A 22,727-nucleotide genomic window follows, 5' to 3' on the forward strand; every position below is an offset into this window, starting at 1 on the left:
CTGTCGGTGCGGACGCCATTTGAAGTCTTCTGGCTCGACGGTCTCGGAGTGTTTTTCGGGACCGGAACGCACGACAGGCCTCGCAGGTGTCTTCGCTGTGCTCAGGTGACAGGCACAGGTTGCAGACCAAGTGTTGGTCTGTGTAGGGGTATTTATTGTGGCATTTGGGGCAGAAACGAAACGGGGTCCGTTCCATCGGCGTTCTTCAGCACGCGGTCGGGCCGACCAGGCCCCGACGGAGGATCGAAAAACTACCCCGAAGGGCACCGGAGCTCTTCGATCTTCGATGCGGTGTGGAATCTAAGTACGCCGATCCCGAACGCAACAATACCGACGAAAATCTTCCGAAATTAGCTAATTTTCCGTTCCGAAACTCGGAGCGACAGGAACACGTCCGAACCCGATGGCGGAAAAAAAACAATCGAAGATGGAGTCGACGCCCATGCGCAATGGAGACAAAAGGAGGAGTCACTCGGTCCCGTGACTCGAAAGACTTCTTCGAAGAAAAACAACTTGTAACACTCCGGCCCAACACCAGATGGCGAGCTATTGCAGAACATGCGTATCTACAGCGACAGATGCCATCGAACCTTTGGTTACTCACAGTCTCGGAGTCGCCGGGGGGTCCTCCCTGTAGCGTTGTTTCTCCATCAGTCGAGTCGGGGTCGCCGGGTGCAGTGTTGCAAGTCTCACGCTTCTTGCGGGGATTGCAGGGGTCTTTAAATCTGCTCCTCTGGAAACAAAGTTGCAGTCTTTGTTGAACAGGGCCGCTGTTCTCGGGAGTTTCTTGGTCTTTTGGAAGCAGGGCAGTCCTCTGAGGATTCAGAGGTCGCTGGTCCTGGGGAAAGCGTCGCTGGAGCAGTTTTCTTCTGGAGGAGGGAGACAGGCCGGTAGGGCTGGGGCCAAAGCAGTTGGTGTCTCCGTCTTCTCTGCAGGGGTTTTTCAGCTCAGCAGTCTTCTTCGTAAGTTGCAGGAATCTGATTTCCTAGGTTCATGGGAGCCCCTAAATACAGAATTTAGGGGTGTGTTTAGGTCAGGGAGGGCAGTAGCCAATGGCTACTAGCCCTGAGGGTGGCTACACCCTCTTTGTGCCTCCTCCCAAGGGGAGGGGGTCACATTCCTATCCCTATTGGGGGGATCCTCCATCTGCAAGATGGAGGATTCCTAAAAGTCAGAGTCACTTCAGCTCAGGCTGCCTTAGGGGCTGTCCTGACTGGCCAGTGACTCCTCCTTGTTTTTCTCATTATCTCCTCCGGCCTTGCCGCCAAACGTGGGGCCGTGGCCGGAGGGGGCGGGCAACTCCACTAGCTGGAATGCCCTGTGGTGCTGGAACAAAGGGGGTGAGCCTTTGAGGCTCACCGCCAGGTGTTCCAGCTCCTGCAAGGGGGAGGTGATAAGCATCTCCACCCAGTGCAGGCTTTGTTACTAGCCACAGAGTGACAAAGGCACTCTCCCCATGTGGCCAGCAACATGTCTCGAGTGTGGGAGGCTGCTAAAACCAGTCAGCCTACACAGGTAGTTGGTTAAGGTTTCAGGGGGGACCTCTAAGGTGCCCTCTGGGGTGTATTTCACAATAAAATGTACACTGGCATCAGTGTGCATTTATTGTGCTGGCAAGTTTGATACCAAACTTCCCAGTTTTCAGTGTAGCCATTATGGTGCTGTGGAGTTCGTGCTTGACAGACTCCCAGACCATATACTCTTATGGCTACCCTGCACTTACAATGTCTAAGGTTTGGCTTAGACACTGTAGGGGCACAGTACTCATGCACTGGTGCCCTCACCCCTGGTATAGTGCACCCTGCCTTAGGGCTGTAAGGCCTGCTAGAGGGGTGACTTATCCATGCCATAAGCAGTGTGAGGTTGGCATGGCACCCTGAGGGGAGTGCCATGTCGACTTACTCGTTTTGTCCTCACCAGGACACACAAGCTGGCAAGCAGTGTCTCTGTGCTGAGTGAGGGATCCCCAGGGTGGCATAAGATATGCTGCAGCCCTTAGAGATCTTCCCTGGCATCAGGGCCCTTGGTACCAGGGGTACCAGTTACAAGGGACTTACCTGGATGCCAGGGTGTGCCAATTGTGTAAACAAAAGTACAGGTTAGGGAAAACACTGGTGCTGGGGCTTGGTTAGCAGGCCTCAGCACACTTTCAAATCAAAACCTATCAGCAAAGGCAAAAAGTCAGGGGGTAACCATGCCAAGGAGGCATTTCCTTACACCAGGTGTTAGAGTTCCTGCAGGGGGAGGTGTAAAGCACCTCCACCCAGTACAGGCTTTGTTCCTGGCCACAGAGTGACAAAGGCACTCTCCCCATGTGGCCAGCAACATGTCTGGTGTGTGGCAGGCTGGCATAAACTAGTCAGCTTACACTGGAAGTACGGTATGTTTTCAGGGGGCATCTCTAAGATGCCCTCTGGGTGTATTTTACAATACATTGCACACTGGCATCAGTGTGCATTTGTTGTGCTGAGAAGTTTGATACCAAACTTCCCAGTACAGCCATTATGGAACTGTGGAGTTCGTGTTTGACAAACTCCCAGACCATATACTCTTACGGCTACCCTGCACTTACAATGTCTAAAGTTTTGCTTAGACACTGTAGGGGCATAGTGCTCATGCACATATGTGCTCACCTGTGGTATAGTGCACCCTGCCTTAGGGCTGTAAGGCCTGCTAGAGGGGTGACTTATCTATGCCACAGGCAGTGTGAGGTTGGCATGGCACTCTGAGGGGAGTGCCATGTGGACTTAGTCATTTTCTCCTCATCAGCACACAAGCTGTGAGGCAGTGTGCATGTGCTGAGTGAGGGGTCCCCAGGGTGGCATAAGATGCTGCAGCCCTTAGAGAACTTCCCTGGCATCAGGGCCCTTGGTACCAGTTACAAGGGACTTACCCGAGTGCCAGGGTTGCGCCAATTTGTGGAGACAAAGGTACAGTTTAGGGAAAGAACACTGGTGCTGGGGCCTGGTTAGCAGGGTCCCAGCACACTTTCAAATCATAACTTAGCATCAGCAAAGGAAAAACGTCAGGGGGTAACCATTCCAAGGAGGCATTTCCTTACATGGGGTCAAAGTTCAAAATCATTCCTAGTGCATATCTTGGGCCCTGTTGACCAATTATGACACTCTTGGCCTTATTTGGCTCCTGGGTTCAAGCCCTAGCCACCTAGAGCAGTTTCAGTTAGCATCAAAAAGGGCACAGAGTGGAAAGCTGTTTGCACTGGCTTCCAGCACCAGCTTTCCTCTTCCCCTGGCTAGTGGTGTTCCTCTCCTCCTGCCAAGAGCAAAGAAGTCCAGGTTTTCCCAAAGATGGTCCTCCATGAGTGTAAGGGGACAGCCTCACACGCCCTGTTAGACCCACTAGTCCTGGGGTTAGCTACGGTCAGAGTCCTTAGTCCATTAGTTGGCTTGCCCCTCCAGCTGTCCGTGGTGCAGCCACTGTCCAAGACGGAGGGTCTAGCTCTCCCTCCCTCCCTGTTCAGGAATTTTTAAACCCCTGACCAGTTCAAGTATGCCTCATCACACCAACACCCCTCCAACCCTCCTGCACACCAGTCTGGAATAATCCACTATGGTGCTGTTGAATTGTCTATGTGGACAGCTCCTCTGAGGGCCTCTGCTCCACCTCAGCTGACATCACTGCTAGGATTTTCCCACCAAAACTACAAAGGTGAGACCCTCCTGTGCTGGCTCCAATTATCTGGGCTTTCTCTTTTGTCAAGTGGGCCTGGACAGTCCCAAAACTGGTGCAGTTTGATTACCAAAAGCACATTTTTCTTCCCACCCCTTCCTCAGGGGCTGAATGACGCATTCATAATTGCCATTTTGTGCGGGGAAGCCTCTGTTCCCTCTGCTAGGAAGCATAGTAATTAACTTGGCCCAGCCGGTTGACAAGTCCTGGAACACGATTAAGCTGATCCAGGGAAACTGATAAATCTGAATGACCCATGAGATATACATCTGTTTTTGGGAACTGCATATTCAAACTTAGTATGCATGTTAAACCTCAGTTTGACACCTCATTGGACTGGGTAGGTATAAGTGGAGCCAAAACGTACTTTAAGGCAGATTTCACCTTTGTACAATATTTGGAGGCACTGCACATGATCCAGTAAACTCTGACCCATCTTTGAGTGCCCACTAATAGGACTACAATACTGCAACAGGTTATCCGTGTGCAATTACCAGTCTGCATACAGTAGTCTCACATAAGAACCACATGTGCACACATGTAACCAGCTCCATGACCCTTACTGTAGTTGCAAACCAAAAGCCTTCTCAAAGAAGTCATATTGCGGACTGGGTAAACAGTCCAATTAACATAGGTTTACCTTAGGTAAGACTCAAGATAAACAATAAAGGTGTACAAATCAGGCGATCAAAAAGCGAAAGATTTCAGGTGGACTAAATGGGCAGGACCCATTTGCTCCAATTGTAATACACCCTTTTCCCTTGAATAACCACATTTTCAGCCCAAGCAAAGTGTGGGTCAGTGAAAGGCACCTGTCTGTAGCATTCTCTTTGGGCCTTACAGCCCGTAAGAGCGCCTAATGTCAGGACTCCTCTCCCCCATAACTTTACAGGGGCCCAGTTGTAGTCTATTGCCTTCATTTCCCTTTTCGGTCAAATCAGTTGGCATGCTCAGCAAAACACTGAAGGACATCTGCTCCATTGCTTCTGGGCAGACTCCATGTAGCAATTTTCCTGAGGCTACACAACTCCACTGTGGTGTGTGAGAGAGAGAGATGGGGCTAAAACCTGTGTGGTTTCTATATGGTAATCAATTGAATTTAGATTAATAAAGACATGGGTGCTTTTCAAATGTTATAAGACCTTAAGAGTCAAAGATTGTACACTGCCTGAAAATATATCCCTAGAAATCCATCATAGTTTCACTGACTGCCACTTCTTTCACAGGGTGCTGCTGCAAGTTTTAAGCATGCTCTGGCCACCATGCACCAAATATCAAAAATAATTTGGAACCACAACCAATACGTTCGCTCATACAAGTACTGAAATAATTGGTACCTTCCTAATCCTTAACTTAAATACTACTTTGAAGCCTAGACAAGGTGAGAAAGCTTTAGAGAAAAAAAAAGTAATAGGCAAAACACCTACTGTGCTACCTATATCCCCTTACCTTACAGATTCCTTTGACAATGTCAGACATTCGGCTCTCAAGGACTGGCTCCCCTGGGGGACTTGCCACACTGCCAGGCAAAGGAGGAAAACTGGATGCCAGCAAGTCAAACTTTGGTGTCTGAACCTTCACTTCCACAGGAGGTGCCGGTCGCTGCAGTAAAAAGAACAAACATGAGTCAGAACTTCCTAACACCCTGTTTCGTTTCAGTTAGCACCAGACTAATGTGACCAACAGACATTTTTTTTAATAACTAAAAAAAGGCCAACATATCTACTTGTGTTACTACAAACACATGTATTTAAGTTTAGTAGACAAGAGCAAACAGTGCTGACTCATTTTCTGCTTGAAGTTGGTGAATGATGACCAGGTCAGCTTGATCCCATTAGCTAAGGAAATATATACATATGGAAAATGTTGCTTACACAGTAGACATCTGTTTGTGGTATGTAGTGCTGTGGATTCACATGCTTTGCATACGTCCACCAACTAGTGTTGGGCTTGGAGTGTTACAAATCGTTTTTCTTCAAAGAAGGTTTTCAAGTCACGGGATCAAGTGACTCCTCCCTCTTTGTAATACTACGCATGGGCATAGAGTCCTTTGTTAGACTGTTTTCCAGCGGGCAGATAAAGTAAATAGTGTATAAATGTATATGTAGATATATAGTAAAGAAATGAGATGTCCATGCAATGTATGGAAAATGTCACTTACCCAGTGTACATCTGTTCGTGGCATTAGTCGCTGCAGATTCACATGCTGTGCACATGCCGCCATCTGGTGTTGGGCTCGGAGTGTTACAAGTTGTTTTTCTTCGAAGAAGTCTTTTTTCGAGTCACGAGACCGAGGGACTCCTCCCATTTCGACTCCATTGCACATGGGTGTCGACTCCATCTTAGATTGTTTTCCCCACAGAGGGTGAGGTAGGAGTTGTGAATGCTAGTAATAGTGCCCATGCAATGGAGTGAATATGTATGTACATAATGAAGTTTAAAGTAATATATTTACAAATGTTCAAGATCAACTTCTAAACGGCTACAGGCTCCCAGGGAGGCGGGTGGGCGCATGTGAATCTTTTCCACTTATTTGCATAGCAGTGTTTAGTGGTAGGTTTCCTAGCTTGTCTTATGACCTCCGTACATTCTTGTGTGAGGTCTAAGTGTCCGAATTCTAGGATTTCAGGAGCCAAATTGCTATATTCAGCGATGCTGGATTTGGATGTCTGATCTGTTGTTTGTGTTGTGTTAACAGATCTGGTCTGTTTGGTAGTTTGACATGAGGAACTACTGAGAGGTCTAGTAGTGTTGTGTACCAAGGTTGTCTTGCCCATGTCGGTGCTATTAGTATGAGTTTGAGTTTGTTTTGACTCAATTTGTTTACTAGATATGGAAGGAGTGGGAGAGGGGGAAAAGCGTAAGCAAATATCCCTGACCAGCTCATCCATAACGCATTGCCCTGAGACTGATCTTGTGGGTACCTGGATGTGAAGTTTTGGCATTTTGAGTTTTCTTTTGTTGCAAATAGATCTATTTGTGGTGTTCCCCACATTTGGAAGTAAGTGTTTAGTATTTGGGGGTGAATCTCCCATTCGTGGATCTGTTGGTGATCCCGAGAGAGATTGTCTGCTAACTGGTTCTGAATTCCTGGAATAAATTGTGCTATTAGGCGAATGTGGTTGTGAATCACCCAATGCCATACTTTCCGTGTTAGGAGACAACTGTGTCAAGTGTGTGCCTCCCTGTTTGTTTAGGTAATACATTGTTGTCATGTTGTCTGTTTTGACAAGAATGTGTTTGTGTCTTATTATGTGTTGAAATGCTTTGAGCGCTAGAAATACCGCTAACAGTTCCAAGTGATTTATGTGAAACTGTTTTTGCTGTATGTCCCATTGTCCTTGGATGCTGTGTTGATTGAGGTGTGCTCCCCACCCTATCATGGAAGCATCTGTTATTACGTATTGTGGCACTGGGTCTTGGAAAGGCCGCCCTTGGTTTAAATTTATACTGTTCCACCATTGAAGCGAGATGTATGTTTGGCGGTCTATCATCACCAGATCTAGAAGCTGACCCTGGGCTTGTGACCATTGTGATGCTAGGCACTGTTGTAAGGGCCGCATGTGCAACCTTGCGTTTGGGACAATGGCTATGCATGAAGACATCATGCCTAGTAGTTTCATCACCAGTTTGACTTGTATCTTTTGATTTGGATTCATGGTCTGTATCACATTGTGAAATGTGTGAACTCTTTGTGGACTTGGAGTGGCAATCCCTTTTGCTGTGTTGATTGTTGCTCCTAAGTATTGCTGTGTTTGACACGGCAGAAGGTGTGACTGTAGTTGATTGAGAAACCTAGTTTGTGGAGGATTTCTATGACATTTTGTGTGTTGTGAACACCGTCTTAGCGTGTTGGTTTTGATTAACCAATCGTCTAGGTACGGGAACACATGTATTTGCTGCCTTCTGATATGTGCAGCTACTACTGCTAGGCATTTTGTAAAAACTCTTGGTGCAGTTGTTATTCCGAATGGCAACACTTTGAATTGGTAATGTATCCCTTGGAATACAAACCTTAGGTACTTTCTGTGTGAAGGATGTATTGGTATATGGAAATATGCATCCTTTAGGTCTAGTGTTGTCATGTAGTCTTGTTGTTTGAGCAGTGGGATTACGTCTTGTAATGTAACCATGTAAAAGTGATCTGATTTGATGTAGGTATTTAATGTTCTGAGATCTAGTATAGGTCTCAGACTCTTGTCTTTTTTGGGTATCAGAAAGTAAACTCCTGTGTTTATTTGTTGTTTTGGTACTATTGCTTCTTTTTGTAGCAATGCCTGAACTTCTAGTCCTAGAAGATTTATATGTTTTGACATTGTGTGTTTTCGGTGGGATGTTTGGAGGGAATTTGAGAAATTCTATGCAATAACCATGCTGGATAATTGCTAAGACCCAAGTGTCTGTTATTTCCTCCCAATGTTTGTAAAACTAGGTTAGTCTCTCCCCCCCCCCCCCCCCACAGGTGTTGTGTTGGGGATTTGTGACCTTGAAGTCACTACTTGTTTGGAGGAGTTTTGAGACTTTGGAACTTTCCTCTATTCCTTTGAAATTGTCCCCCTCTATATTGTCCCCGAAAACCTCCCCGCTGATACTGGCTCTGGTAAGTGGGCTTTGTTTGTGAGGTTGTGGCTTCTGTGGTTTGCCCTCGAAACCCCCCTCGAAATTGTGTCTTTCGAAATGTGCCTCTGCTCTGTGGGTAGTAGAGTGCGCCCATGGCTTTGGCCGTGTCAGTGTCTTTCTTAAGTTTTTCGATCGCAGTGTCCACCTCCGGCCCAAACAACTGCTGTCCATTGAATGGCATATTCAGCACAGCTTGCTGTATCTCTGGTTTAAATCCTGATGTACGCAGCCATGCATGTCTCATTGTTACTGCTGTGTTGACAGTTCTAGCAGCTGTGTCTGCAGCATCCATTGCTGACCGTATCTGATTATTCAAGATACCCGGTCCTCCTACTACTTGCTGCGCTCTTTTTTTGGAACTCCTTGGGTAAATGTTCAATAAGGTGTTGCATCTCATCCCAATGGGCCCTATCATATCTGGCTAGCAAAGCTTGCGAATTTGCAATACGCCACTGGTTTGCTGCCTGTGCCGCCACCCTTTTGCCTGCAGCATCGAATTTTCGACTTTCTTTCTCTGGAGGTGGTGCATCTCCTGAAGTATGAGAGTTGGCTCTTTTGCGCGCTGCTCCCACTACAACAGAGTCTGGTGTTAGCTGTTGTGTAATGTACACTGGGTCTGTTGGTGGCGGTTTATATTTATCTACTCTTGGAGTAACGGCTCTCCCTTTAACAGGCTCCTCAAACACTTGTTTGGAGTGTTTTAGCATTCCGGGTAGCATAGGAAGACTCCGATATTGGCTGTGTGTGGACGACAGTGTATTAAAAAGAATCGGTGCCGACCCGTTTCGGTGCCGCTGCTGTCTCAGTGCCGAATCTTCTGAGTCACTATCTCGGGCCCGAGATTGCTGTGTGCCGGTATCTCGACCGGAGTCGGATGACTTCGACACCAGCTCGCCTTTTTTCGGTGCCGATGAACGGTCACCTACTTTTCGGATTAAGCCATGGCCTGTTGGCAGTGGCGTGCCCTTTGCAGTCTTCTTGTTCTTCGGTCCCTGAGTGTTTTCCTGGACCGAAACGCTCGACAGGCCTCACAAGTATCCTCCTTGTGTTCTGGTGACAAACACAAGTTACAGACCAGATGTTGATCTGTATATGGATACTTGCTATGGCATTTTGGACAGAAGCGGAATGGGGTCCGTTCCATCAGCCTCGAAGAGACACGTGGCCGGGCCGACCAGGCCCGGACGGGGATGGAAGAAAACCCCGAAGGGCCACCGGAGCTCTTCTTAATTCAGTGTCGATCTGTTGTAACTAACCCGATACCGAACGCAAACAATACAGACGATTTTTCCGAGATTCTAACTAACTTTCCGACCCGAAACACGGAGCGAAAAGGAACACGTCCGAACCCGATGGCGGAAAAAAAACAATCTAAGATGGAGTCGACGCCCATGCGCAATGGAGTCGAAATGGGAGGAGTCCCTCGGTCTCGTGACTCGAAAAAAGACTTCTTCGAAGAAAAACAACTTGTAACACTCCGAGCCCAACACCAGATGGCGGGATGTGCACAGCATGTGTATCTGCAGCTACACATGCCATCGAACACACATATTTGCAATATATTGTACTACAACAGCTACAGGCTCCCAGAGAGGAGGGAGGGCATATGTGAATCTACAGCACAACATGCCACAAACAGATGTCTTCTGGGTGAGTAACATTTTGCATTTGATGGCTTGTGTAGCTGTAGCTGTAGATACACATGCTCTGCCTAGACTGTAAATCAGTCCCATTCAAAGTAAGCAGTGGTTAGCCTGTTGGAGTAGCTTAAAATAATGTTCCAAGTACTGCCTGATGGAGAGATAAAGCAACACAGTAGTGTTTAGTAAATGTGTGTGGGATAGACAATGTGGCAGCTTTACATACATCTGCCATTGGTATGTTCCCTAAGAATGCCATTGAAGCTCCTTTTTTCCTAGTGGAATGGGCTTTAGGAGTTACTGGAAACTGTCTTTTAGCTTTAAGATAGCAAGTTTGAATACACTTTATGATTCATCTGGCTAATCCATTTTTGGAAATAGGATTATCTTTGAGGTTCTGAAAATGCCACAGTTGTTTAGGTTTCCTAAAATCTTTTGTTCTGGTTAAATAGTACATGAGAGCTCTTTTAACATCAAGGGTGTGTAGAGCTCTTTTAGCAACTGAATCTGGCTGTGGAAAGTCTGGCAATTCCACTGACCGACTGATAAAAAGGTGAAACTACCTTTGGTAGGAATTTTGGATTTGTCTAAGAACTAATTTGTCTTTATGGTTTTGAAAGAAAGGATCTTCTAGATTGAACGCTTGAATTTCGCTAACTTCTTAAAGTAGTGATTGCTACTAAGAAAGCAACCTTCCATGATAGAAACTGCAGAGTACAAAAATGCATGGGTTCAGATGATTGCCCCAGAAGTCTTGCGAGTGTGATGTAAAGATTCCACACAGGAGCAGGAGGAATTCTAGGTGGAATGACTCTTAAGACCCTCCATAAAGGCTTTTAGAACAGGAATCCTATATAGGGAAATTATTTTGTCTGTTTTGTAGGTAAGCAGCTATAGCTGATAAATGAAGCCTAATAGATGAATATGCCAAATTTATGTTTTCTAAGTGCAACAGATAGCAGAAGATATCCTGTGCTGAAGCCTTAAGTGGATCAATATATTTGGGTTAAAAATAGACAAAACATGTCCCTTTAGCAGAGTAACATTGTCTAGTTTTGGGTTTGCGTGCTTCCGTTAGAAAATCCATACATCCAGATAGAAGTTGTAGAATATCAAACCGACTTCAGGAGCCAAATCGCCAGGTTGAATGTGCTGGGATTTGAGAACCTGATTTGGCCTCTCCTTTGAGTCAACAAATCTGGTCTGTTTGGCACCTTGTGATGTGGTACTGTAGACCGGTCCAATAGTGTTGTGCACCAATTTTGACGTGCCCATGTGGGAGCTATGAGTATTGTAAAGAAATGGCTCCCTGTTGCAGTTACCCCCCACTTTTTGCCTGATGCTGACTTGACTGAGAAGTGTGCTGGGACCCTGCTAACCAGGCCCCAGCACCAGTGTTCCTTCACCTAAAATGTACCATTGTATCCACAATTGGCACACCCTGGCATTCAGATAAGTCCCTTGTAACTGGTACTTCTAGTACCAAGGGCCCTGATGCCAAGGAAGGTCTCTAAGGGCTGCAGCATGTCTTATGCCACCCTGGAGACCTCTCACTCAGCACAGACACACTGCTTGCCAGCTTGTGTGTGCTAGTGAGGACAAAACGAGTAAGTCGACATGGCACTCCCCTCAGGGTGCCATTTCACTGGAGGAGTGACCCCCAGGAGTCCCTCTCCCTTGATCAAGTGGAGGTTTCCCCGAGGAACCCCCCCCTTGCCTGCCTGCAGCGCTGAAGAGATCCCGAGATCTCTCATAGACTAACATTGCGAACCCGACGCTTGTTTCTACACTGCACCCGGCCGCCCCCGCGCCTCTGAGGGTGAAATTTCTGTGTGGGCTTGTGTCCCCCCCGGTGCCCTACAAAACCCCCCTGGTCTGCCCTCCGAAGACGCGGGTACTTACCTGCAAGCAGACCGGAATTTAGTGGGACACAGAGGACAGAACCTAAACAGTTCGTTCCATCAGCCTGACACTGAAGTAGGCCCTAAAAGGGAGAAAATTCAACTCCCACAGTCTAAATCGGATCGACTATAGATGGAAAACACATTTGAAACAAAACAGACGGTATTCTAGAAAGGTAGAATAAGTTCAGAAGTACCAAACAGAGATCCACCGGAGTGAGTACACATGTACGAACTCAAGAGTGGAAAGAAAACAATCTAACAAAGGACTAGATGCCAATGCGCAGTATTACAGAGAGAAGTCGGCACTCGATCCTAGGAATCAAAACCTTCTTCGAAGAAAAACTTGTAAAACTCTGAGCCCAACACTAGGTGGGGGCCTTTTACAGAGCATGTCTATCTACACCACACACATCCACACATCCACACACACACCCCTCTCTCTCTCCACACACCCCCCCTCTCCACACCCCCCCCTCTCCACACGCACCCCCCCCTCCACCCACACCCCCACCCCTCTTCCACCCACACACACCCCCACCCCTCTTCCACCCACACCCACCCCCACCCCTACCCCTCTTCCACCCACACCCACCCACCCCCACCCACCCCTCTTCACCCCCACACACACACACACACCCACCCCTCTCCACCCCCACACACACACACACACACACCCACCCCTCTCCACCCCCACACACACACACACACACCCACCCCTCTCCACCCCACACCCACACACCACCCCTCTCCACCCCCACACCCACCCCTCTTCACCCACACACACACACACACACCCACCCACCCCTCTCCACCCCCCCCACACACACACACACACCCCCCACCCCCACCCCTCTCCACCCCCACACACACACCCCTCTCCACCCCCCCACACACACCCCCACCCACCCCTCTCCACCCCCACACACACACCCACCCCTCTCCACCCCCACACACAACCCCCACCCACCCCTCTCCACCCCCACACACACACCCACCCCTCTCCACCCCCACACACACACACACCCACCCCTCTCCACCCCCACACCCACACCCCTCTCCACCCCCACACCACACCCCTCTCCACCCCCACACACACACACACACCCCACCCCCACACCCACCCCACCCCCACACACAACCCACCCACCCCTCTCCACCCCCACACACACACACACCCCCACACACACACCCACCCCTCTCCACCCCCACACACACACACACACCCCTCTCCACCCCCACACACCCACCCCTCTCCACCCCCACACACACACCCACACCCACCCCTCTCCACCCCCACACACCCACCCACCCCTCTCCACCCCCACACCCCTCTCCACCCCCACACACCCACCCACCCCTCTCCACCCACCCACCCCTCTCCACCCCCACACCCCTCTCCACCCCCACACCCCTCTCCACCCCCACACCCTCTCCACCCCACACACCCCCACCCCTCTCCACCCCCACACACACCCACCCCTCTCCACCCCCACACACACACACACCCACCCCTCTCCACCCCCACACACACACACACCCACCCCTCTCCACCCCCACACACACACACACCCACCCCTCTCCACCCCCACACACACACACACCCACCCCTCTCCACCCCCACACACACACACACCCACCCCTCTCCACCCCCACACACACACACACCCACCCCTCTCCACCCCCACACACACACACACCCACCCCTCTCCACCCCCACACACACACACACCCACCCCTCTCCACCCCCACACACACACACACCCACCCCTCTCCACCCCCACACACACACACACCCACCCCTCTCCACCCCCACACACACACACACCCACCCCTCTCCACCCCCACACACACACACACCCACCCCTCTCCACCCCCACACACACACACACCCACCCCTCTCCACCCCCACACACACCCACCCCTCTCCACCCCCACACACACACACCCACCCCTCTCCACCCCCACACGACACACACCCACCCCTCTCCACCCCCACACACACACACCCACCCCTCTCCACCCCCACACACACACACCCACCCCTCTCCACCCCCACACACACACACCCACCCCTCTCCACCCCCACACACACACCCACCCCTCTCCACCCCCACACACACACACCCACCCCTCTCCACCCCCACACACACACACCCACCCCTCTCCACCCCCACACACACACACCCACCCCTCTCCACCCCCACACACACACACCCACCCCTCTCCACCCCCACACACACACACCCACCCCTCTCCACCCCCACACACACACACACCCACCCCTCTCCACCCCCACACACACACACCCACCCCTCTCCACCCCCACACACACACCCCTCTCCACCCCCACACACCCACCCACCCCTCTCCACCCCCACACACCCACCCCTCTCCACCCCCACACCCCTCTCCACCCCTCTCCACCCCCACACACACACCCCCCCCCTCCACACACACACCCCCCCTCCACACCCCCCTCTCCACATACCCCCCCTCTCCACTCCACACACACACACCCCCCCCTCCTCCACTCCACACACACCCCCCCCTCCTCCACTCCACACACACCCCCCCCTCCTCCACTCCACACACACCCCCCCCTCCTCCACTCCACACACACCCCCCCCCCCCTCCACTCCACACACACCCCCCCCTCCTCCACTCCACACACACCCCCCCTCCTCCACTCCACACACACCCCCCTCCTCCACTCCACACACACCCCCCCTCCTCCACTCCACACACACCCCCCCCTCCACTCCACACACACCCCCCCCTCCACTCCACACACACCCCCCCCTCCACTCCACACACACCCCCCCCTCCACTCCACACACACCCCCCCCTCCACTCCACACACACCCCCCCTCCTCCACTCCACACACCCCCCCCTCCACACACACACCCCCCTCCACACACACCCCCCCCTCCACACACACCCCCCCCTCCACACACACCCCCCTCTCCACACACACACACACACACCCCCCTCTCCACACACACACACCCCCCTCTCCACACACACACACCCCCCCCTCTCCACACACACACACACCCCCCCTCTCCACACACACACACACACACACCCCTCTCCACACACACACACACACACCCCCCTCTCCACACACACACCCCTCTCCACACACACCCCCCTCTCCACACACACCCCCCTCTCCACACACACCCCCCTCTCCACACACACCCCCCTCTCCACACACACCCCCCTCTCCACACACACACACACCCTCCCTCTCCACACACACACACCCCCCTCTCCACACACCCCCCTCTCCACACACACACACACACCCTCTCCACACACACACACCCACCCCCCCCTCTCCACACACACACCCCCCTCTCCACACACCCCCCCCTCTCCACACACCCCCCCCCTCTCCACACCCCCCCCCCTCTCCACACACCCCCCCTCTCCACACACCCCCCCCTCTCCACACACCCCCCCCTCTCCACACACCCCCCCCCTCTCCACACACCCCCCCCCTCTCCACACCCCCCCCTCTCCACACACCCATACCCATCTCCCCACACACACACACACCCCTCTCCACACACACACCCCTCTCCCCACACCCATACCCCTCTCCCCACACCCCTCCCCCTCTCCCCACACACCCCTCTCCCCACACACCCATACCCCTCTCCCCACACACAACCCCCCTCCCCACACACAACCCCCCTCCCCACACACAACCCCATACCCCTCTCCCCACACACACACCCATACCCCTCTCCCCACACACACCCATACCCCTCTCCCCACACACACACCCCTCCCCACACACACCCCTCTCCCCACACACACCCCTCTCCCCACACACACAAACACAGCCCTCTCCCCCCACACACACACACCCTCCCCACACAAACCCCCACACCCCTCTCCCCACACACACCCCTCTCCACACACACCCCCATACCCCTGTCCCCACACACACACCCCTCTCCACACACACACCCCTCCCCACACACCCCTCTCCCCACACACACACCCCTCTCCCCACACACACACACACACACCCCTCTCCCCACACACACACACACACCCCTATCCCCACACACACACACACCCCTCTCCCCACACACACACACACCCCTCTCCCCACACACACACACACACACACCCCTCTCCCCACACACACACACACCCCTCTCCCCCACACACACACACACACCCCTCTCCCCACACACACACACACCCCTCTCCCCACACACCCTAACCCTTCTCCACACACCCACCTATACCCCTTCTCCACACACCCACCTATACCCCTTCTCCACACACCCACCTATACCCCTTCTCCACACACACCCACCCATACCCCTTCTCCACACACACCCACCCATACCCCTTCTCCACACACACACACCCACCCATACCCCTTCTCCACACACCCACCCACACCCCTTCTCCACACACACACACACACCCCCACCCATACCCCTTCTCCACACACCCACACCCAACCATACCCCCTCTCCACACACACACACACACCCACCCATACCCCCTCTCCACACACACACACACCCACCCATACCCCTTCTCCACACACACACACCCATACCCCTTCTCCACACACACACACCCCTTCTCTCCACACACACACACCCATACCCCTTCTCTCCACACACACACCCACCCATACCCCCTCTCCACACACACCCACCCATACCCCCCTCTCCACACACACCCACCCCCCTCTCCACACACACACCCACACCCCCCTCTCCACACACACCCACCCATACCCCCCTCGCCACACACACCCACCCATACCCCCCTCTCCACACACACACACCCATACACCCCTCTCCACACACACACACCCATACCCCCCTCTCCACACACACCCACCCATATCCCCCCTCTCCACACACCCACCCATACCCCCCTCTCCACACACCCACACCCCCCTCTCCACACACACACCCACCCATACCCCCCTCTCCACACACACACCCACCCATACCCCCCTCTCCACACACACACCCACCCATACCCCCCTCTCCACACACACACCCACCCATACCCCCCTCTCCACACACACACCCACCCATACCCCCCTCTCCACACACACCCACCCATACCCCCCCTCTCCACACACACACCCACCCATACCCCCCCTCTCCACACACCCACACCCCTTCTCCACACACACCCACACACACCCACACCCCTTCTCCACACACACACACCCCCCCCACCCATACCCCTTCTCCACACACACACACACACACCCACCCATACCCCCTCTCCACACACACACACACCCACCCATACCCCTTCTCTCCACACACACACACCCACCCATACCCCTTCTCCACACACACACACACACCCCTTCTCTCCACACACACACCCCTTCTCTCCACACACACACACACCCACCCATACCCCTTCTCTCCACACACACACCCACCCATACCCCCTCTCCACACACACCCACCCATACCCCCCTCTCCACACACACCCACCCACCTCTCCACACACCCACACCCCCCTCTCCACACACACACCCACACCCCCCCTCTCCATACCCCCCCTCTCCACACACACCCACCCATACCCCCCTCTCCACACACACCCACCCATACCCCCCTCTCCACACACACCCACCCATACCCCCCTCTCCACACACACACCCACCCACCCATACCCCCCTCTCCACACACACCCACCCATACCCCCCTCTCCACACACACACCCACCCATACCCCCCCCTCTCCACACACACCCACACCCCTTCTCCACACACACCCACACACACCCACCCATACCCCTTCTCCACACACCCACCCATACCCCTTCTCCACACCCACCCACCCATACCCCTTCTCCACACCCACCCACCCATACCCCTTCTCCACACCCACCCACCCATACCCCTTCTCCACACCCACCCACCCATACCCCTTCTCCACACACACACACACCCACCCATACCCCTTCCACACACACACACCCACCCATACCCCTTCCACACACACACACCCCCACCCATACCCCTTCTCCACACACACACCCCCACCCATACCCCTTCTCCACACACACACACACCCACCCATACCCCTTCTCCACACACACACACACCCACACCCCTTCTCCACACACACACACACACACACACACACACCCCCATACACCCACCCCCCCATACCCCCCTCTCCACACCCACCCATACCCCCCTCTCCACACACACCCACCCATACCCCCCTCTCCACACCCACCCACCCATACCCCCCTCTCCACACACCCACCCACCCATACCCCCCTCTCCACACACCCACCCACCCATACCCCCCTCTCCACACACCCACCCACCCATACCCCCCTCTCCACACACCCACCCACCCATACCCCCCTCTCCACACACCCACCCATACCCCCCTCTCCACACACACCCACCCATACCCCTCTCCACACACACCCACCCATACCCCCCCTCTCTCCACACACACCCACACCCCCCCTCTCTCCACACACACCCACACCCCCCTCTCCACACACACCCACCCAAACCCCCCTCTCCACACACACCCACCCAAACCCCCCTCTCCACACACACCCACACAAACCCCCTCTCCACACACACACCCACCCATACCCCCCTCCACACCCACCCACCCATACCCCCCCTCTCCACACACCCACCCATACCCCCCCCTCTCCACACACCCACCATACCCCCCCCTCTCCACACACCCACCCATACCCCCCCCTCTCCACACACCCACCCATACCCCCCCCTCTCCACACACCCACCCATACCCCCCCTCTCCACACACCCACCCATACCCCCCCCTCTCCACACACCCACCCATACCCCCCCTCTCCACACACCCACCCATACCCCCCCTCTCCACACACCCACCCATACCCCCCCTCTCCACACACCCACCCATACCCCCCCTCCACACACACCCACCCATACCCCCCCTCCACACACACCCACCCATACCCCCCCTCTCCACACACACCCACCCATACCCCCCCTCTCCACACACCCACCCATACCCCCCCTCTCCACACACACCCACCCATACCCCCCCCTCTCCACACACACCCACCCATACCCCCCCCTCTCCACACACACCCACCCATACCCCCCCTCTCCACACACACCCACCCATACCCCCCTCCCCACACACACCTACACCCCCTCCCCACACACACCTACACCCCCCTCTCCACACACACCCACACCCCCCTCTCCACACACACCCACCCACACCCCTTCTCCACACACCCACCTATACCCCTTCTCCACACAAACCCACCCATACCCCTTCTCCACACACACACACACCCACCCATACCCCTTCTCCACACACCCACCCACACCCCTTCTCCACACACACACCCACACCCATACCCCTTCTCCACACACACACCCACCCACCCATACCCCCTCTCCACACACACACACCCACCCACCCACCCATACCCCCTCTCCACACACACACACCCATACCCCTTCTCCACACACACACACCCACCCATACCCCTTCTCCACACACACACACCCCTTCTCTCCACACACACACACACCCACCCATACCCCTTCTCTCCACACACACACCCACCCATACCCCCTCTCCACACACACCCACCCATACCCCCCTCTCCACACACCCACCCACCCCCCCCTCTCCACACACCCACCCCCCTCTCCACACACACACACACCCACACCCCCCTCTCCACACACACACACCCATACCCCCCCTCTCCACACACACCCACCCATATCCCCCCTCTCCACACACACCCACCCATACCCCCTCTCCACACACACACACCCACCCATACCCCCCTCTCCACACACACACACCCACACCCACCCATACCCCCCTCTCCACACACACACACCCACACCCACCCATACCCCCCTCTCCACACACACACCCACACCCATACCCCCCTCTCCACACACACACACACACCCACCCATACCCCCCTCTCCACACACACACCCACACCCATACCCCCCTCTCCACACACACACACACACACACCCACCCATACCCCCCTCTCCACACACACACCCACCCATACCCCCCCTCTCCACACACACCCACACCCCTTCTCCACACACACCCACACACACCCACCCATACCCCTTCTCCACACACCCACCCATACCCCTTCTCCACACACACCCACCCATACCCCTTCTCCACACACACCCACCCATACCCCTTCTCCACACACACCCACCCATACCCCTTCTCCACACACACCCACCCATACCCCTTCTCCACACACACCCACCCATACCCCTTCTCCACACACACCCACCCATACCCCTTCTCCACACACACCCACCCATACCCCTTCTCCACACACACCCACCCATACCCCTTCTCCACACACACCCACCCATACCCCTTCTCCACACACACCCACCCATACCCCTTCTCCACACACACCCACCCATACCCCTTCTCCACACACACCCACCCATACCCCTTCTCCACACACACCCACACCCCTTCTCCACACACACCCACCCACACCCCTTCTCCACACCCACCCACACCCCTTCTCCACACCCACCCACCCATACCCCTTCTCCACACCCACCCACCCATACCCCTTCTCCACACCCACCCACACCCCTTCTCCACACCCACACCCATACCCCTTCCACACACACACACACACCCACACCCACCCCCCTTCTCCACACACACACACACCCCCATACACCCACCCCCCCATACCCCCCTCTCCACACCCACCCATACCCCCCTCTCCACACACACCCACCCATACCCCCCTCTCCACACACACCCACCCATACCCCCCTCTCCACACACACCCACCCATACCCCCCTCTCCACACACACCCACCCATACCCCCCTCTCCACACACACCCACCCATACCCCCCTCTCCACACACACCCACCCATACCCCCCTCTCCACACACACCCACCCATACCCCCCTCTCCACACACACCCACCCATACCCCCCTCTCCACACACACCCACCCACCCATACCCCCCTCTCCACACACCCACCCACACCCCCCTCTCCACACACCCACCCACACCCCCCTCTCCACACACCCACCCACACCCCCCTCTCCACACACACCCACCCACCCATACCCCCCTCTCCACACACACCCACCCACCCATACCCCCCTCTCCACACACACCCACCCACCCATACCCCCCTCTCCACACCCACCCACCCATACCCCCCTCTCCACACACACCCACCCATACCCCCCTCTCCACACACACCCACCCATACCCCCCTCTCCACACACACCCACCCATACCCCCCTCTCCACACACACCCACCCATACCCCCCTCTCCACACACACCCACCCATACCCCCCTCTCCACACACACCCACCCACACCCCCCTCTCCACACCCACCCACCCACACCCCCCTCTCCACACCCACCCACCCATACCCCCCTCTCCACACACACCCACCCACCCACACCCCCCTCTCCACACACACCCACCCACCCACACCCCCCTCTCCACACACACCCACCCACCCATACCCCCCTCTCCACACCCACCCACCCATACCCCTTCTCCACACCCACCCACCCATACCCCTTCTCCACACCCACCCACACCCCTTCTCCACACACACACCCACACCCACCCCCCTTCTCCACACACACACACACCCCCATACACCCACCCCCCCATACACCCACCCCCCATACCCCCACCCCCCCATACCCCCCTCTCCACACACACCCACCCATACCCCCCTCTCCACACACACCCACCCATACGCCCCTCTCCACACACACCCACCCATACCCCCCTCTCCACACACACCCACCCATACCCCCCTCTCCACACACACCCACCCATACCCCCCTCTCCACACACACCCACCCACACCCCCCTCTCCACACACACCCACCCACCCATACCCCCCTCTCCACACACACCCACCCATACCCCCCTCTCCACACACACCCACCCATACCCCCCTCTCCACACACACCCACCCATACCCCCCTCTCCACACACACCCACCCATACCCCCCTCTCCACACACACCCACCCATACCCCCCTCTCCACACACACCCACCCATACCCCCCTCTCCACACACACCCACCCATACCCCCCTCTCCACACACACCCACCCAAACCCCCCTCTCCACACACACCCACCCAAACCCCCCTCTCCACACACACCCACCCAAACCCCCCTCTCCACACCCACCCACCCAAACCCCCCTCCACACCCACCCACCCATACCCCCCCCTCTCCACACACCCACCCACCCATACCCCCCCTCTCCACACACCCACCCACCCATACCCCCCCCTCTCCACACACCCACCCATACCCCCCCTCTCCACACACCCACCCATACCCCCCCCTCTCCACACACCCACCCATACCCCCCCCTCTCCACACACCCACCCATACCCCCCCCCTCTCCACACACCCACCCATACCCCCCCCTCTCCACACACCCACCCATACCCCCCCCTCTCCACACACCCACCCATACCCCCCCTCTCCACACACACCCACCCATACCCCCCCTCTCCACACACACCCACCCATACCCCCCTCTCCACACACACCCACCCATACCCCCCTCTCCACACACACCCACCCATACCCCCCTCTCCACACACACCCACCCACACCCCCCTCCCCACACACACCCACACCCCCCTCTCCACACACACACCCACACCCCCCTCTCCACACACACACCTCCCCCTCTCCACACACCCCCCCCCCTCTCCACACACACCCACCCACACCCCCCTCTCCACACACACCCACCCACACCCCCCTCTCCACACACACCCACACCCCTCCCCACACACACACCCATACCCCTC

The 22,727-nt window shown here is 55.1% G+C and overlaps 1 protein-coding gene across 2 annotated transcripts in view; it reads right to left on the bottom strand.

Moving 5' to 3' along the window:
* The window catches only part of LARP4 (La ribonucleoprotein 4), a 339,680-nt gene that overhangs the window by 118,936 nt on the left and 198,017 nt on the right, over positions 1-22,727 (bottom strand). For both annotated transcript variants that reach the window (XM_069230867.1, XM_069230868.1), the window contains one exon: positions 5,140-5,292. In XM_069230867.1, coding sequence (XP_069086968.1) covers positions 5,140-5,292 — 153 coding nt within the window. The remainder of the gene's footprint in view (positions 1-5,139; positions 5,293-22,727) is intronic.

The sequence above is a fragment of the Pleurodeles waltl genome, chromosome 4_2, assembly GCF_031143425.1.
Source record: "Pleurodeles waltl isolate 20211129_DDA chromosome 4_2, aPleWal1.hap1.20221129, whole genome shotgun sequence".
Classification (NCBI taxonomy): domain Eukaryota; kingdom Metazoa; phylum Chordata; class Amphibia; order Caudata; family Salamandridae; genus Pleurodeles; species Pleurodeles waltl.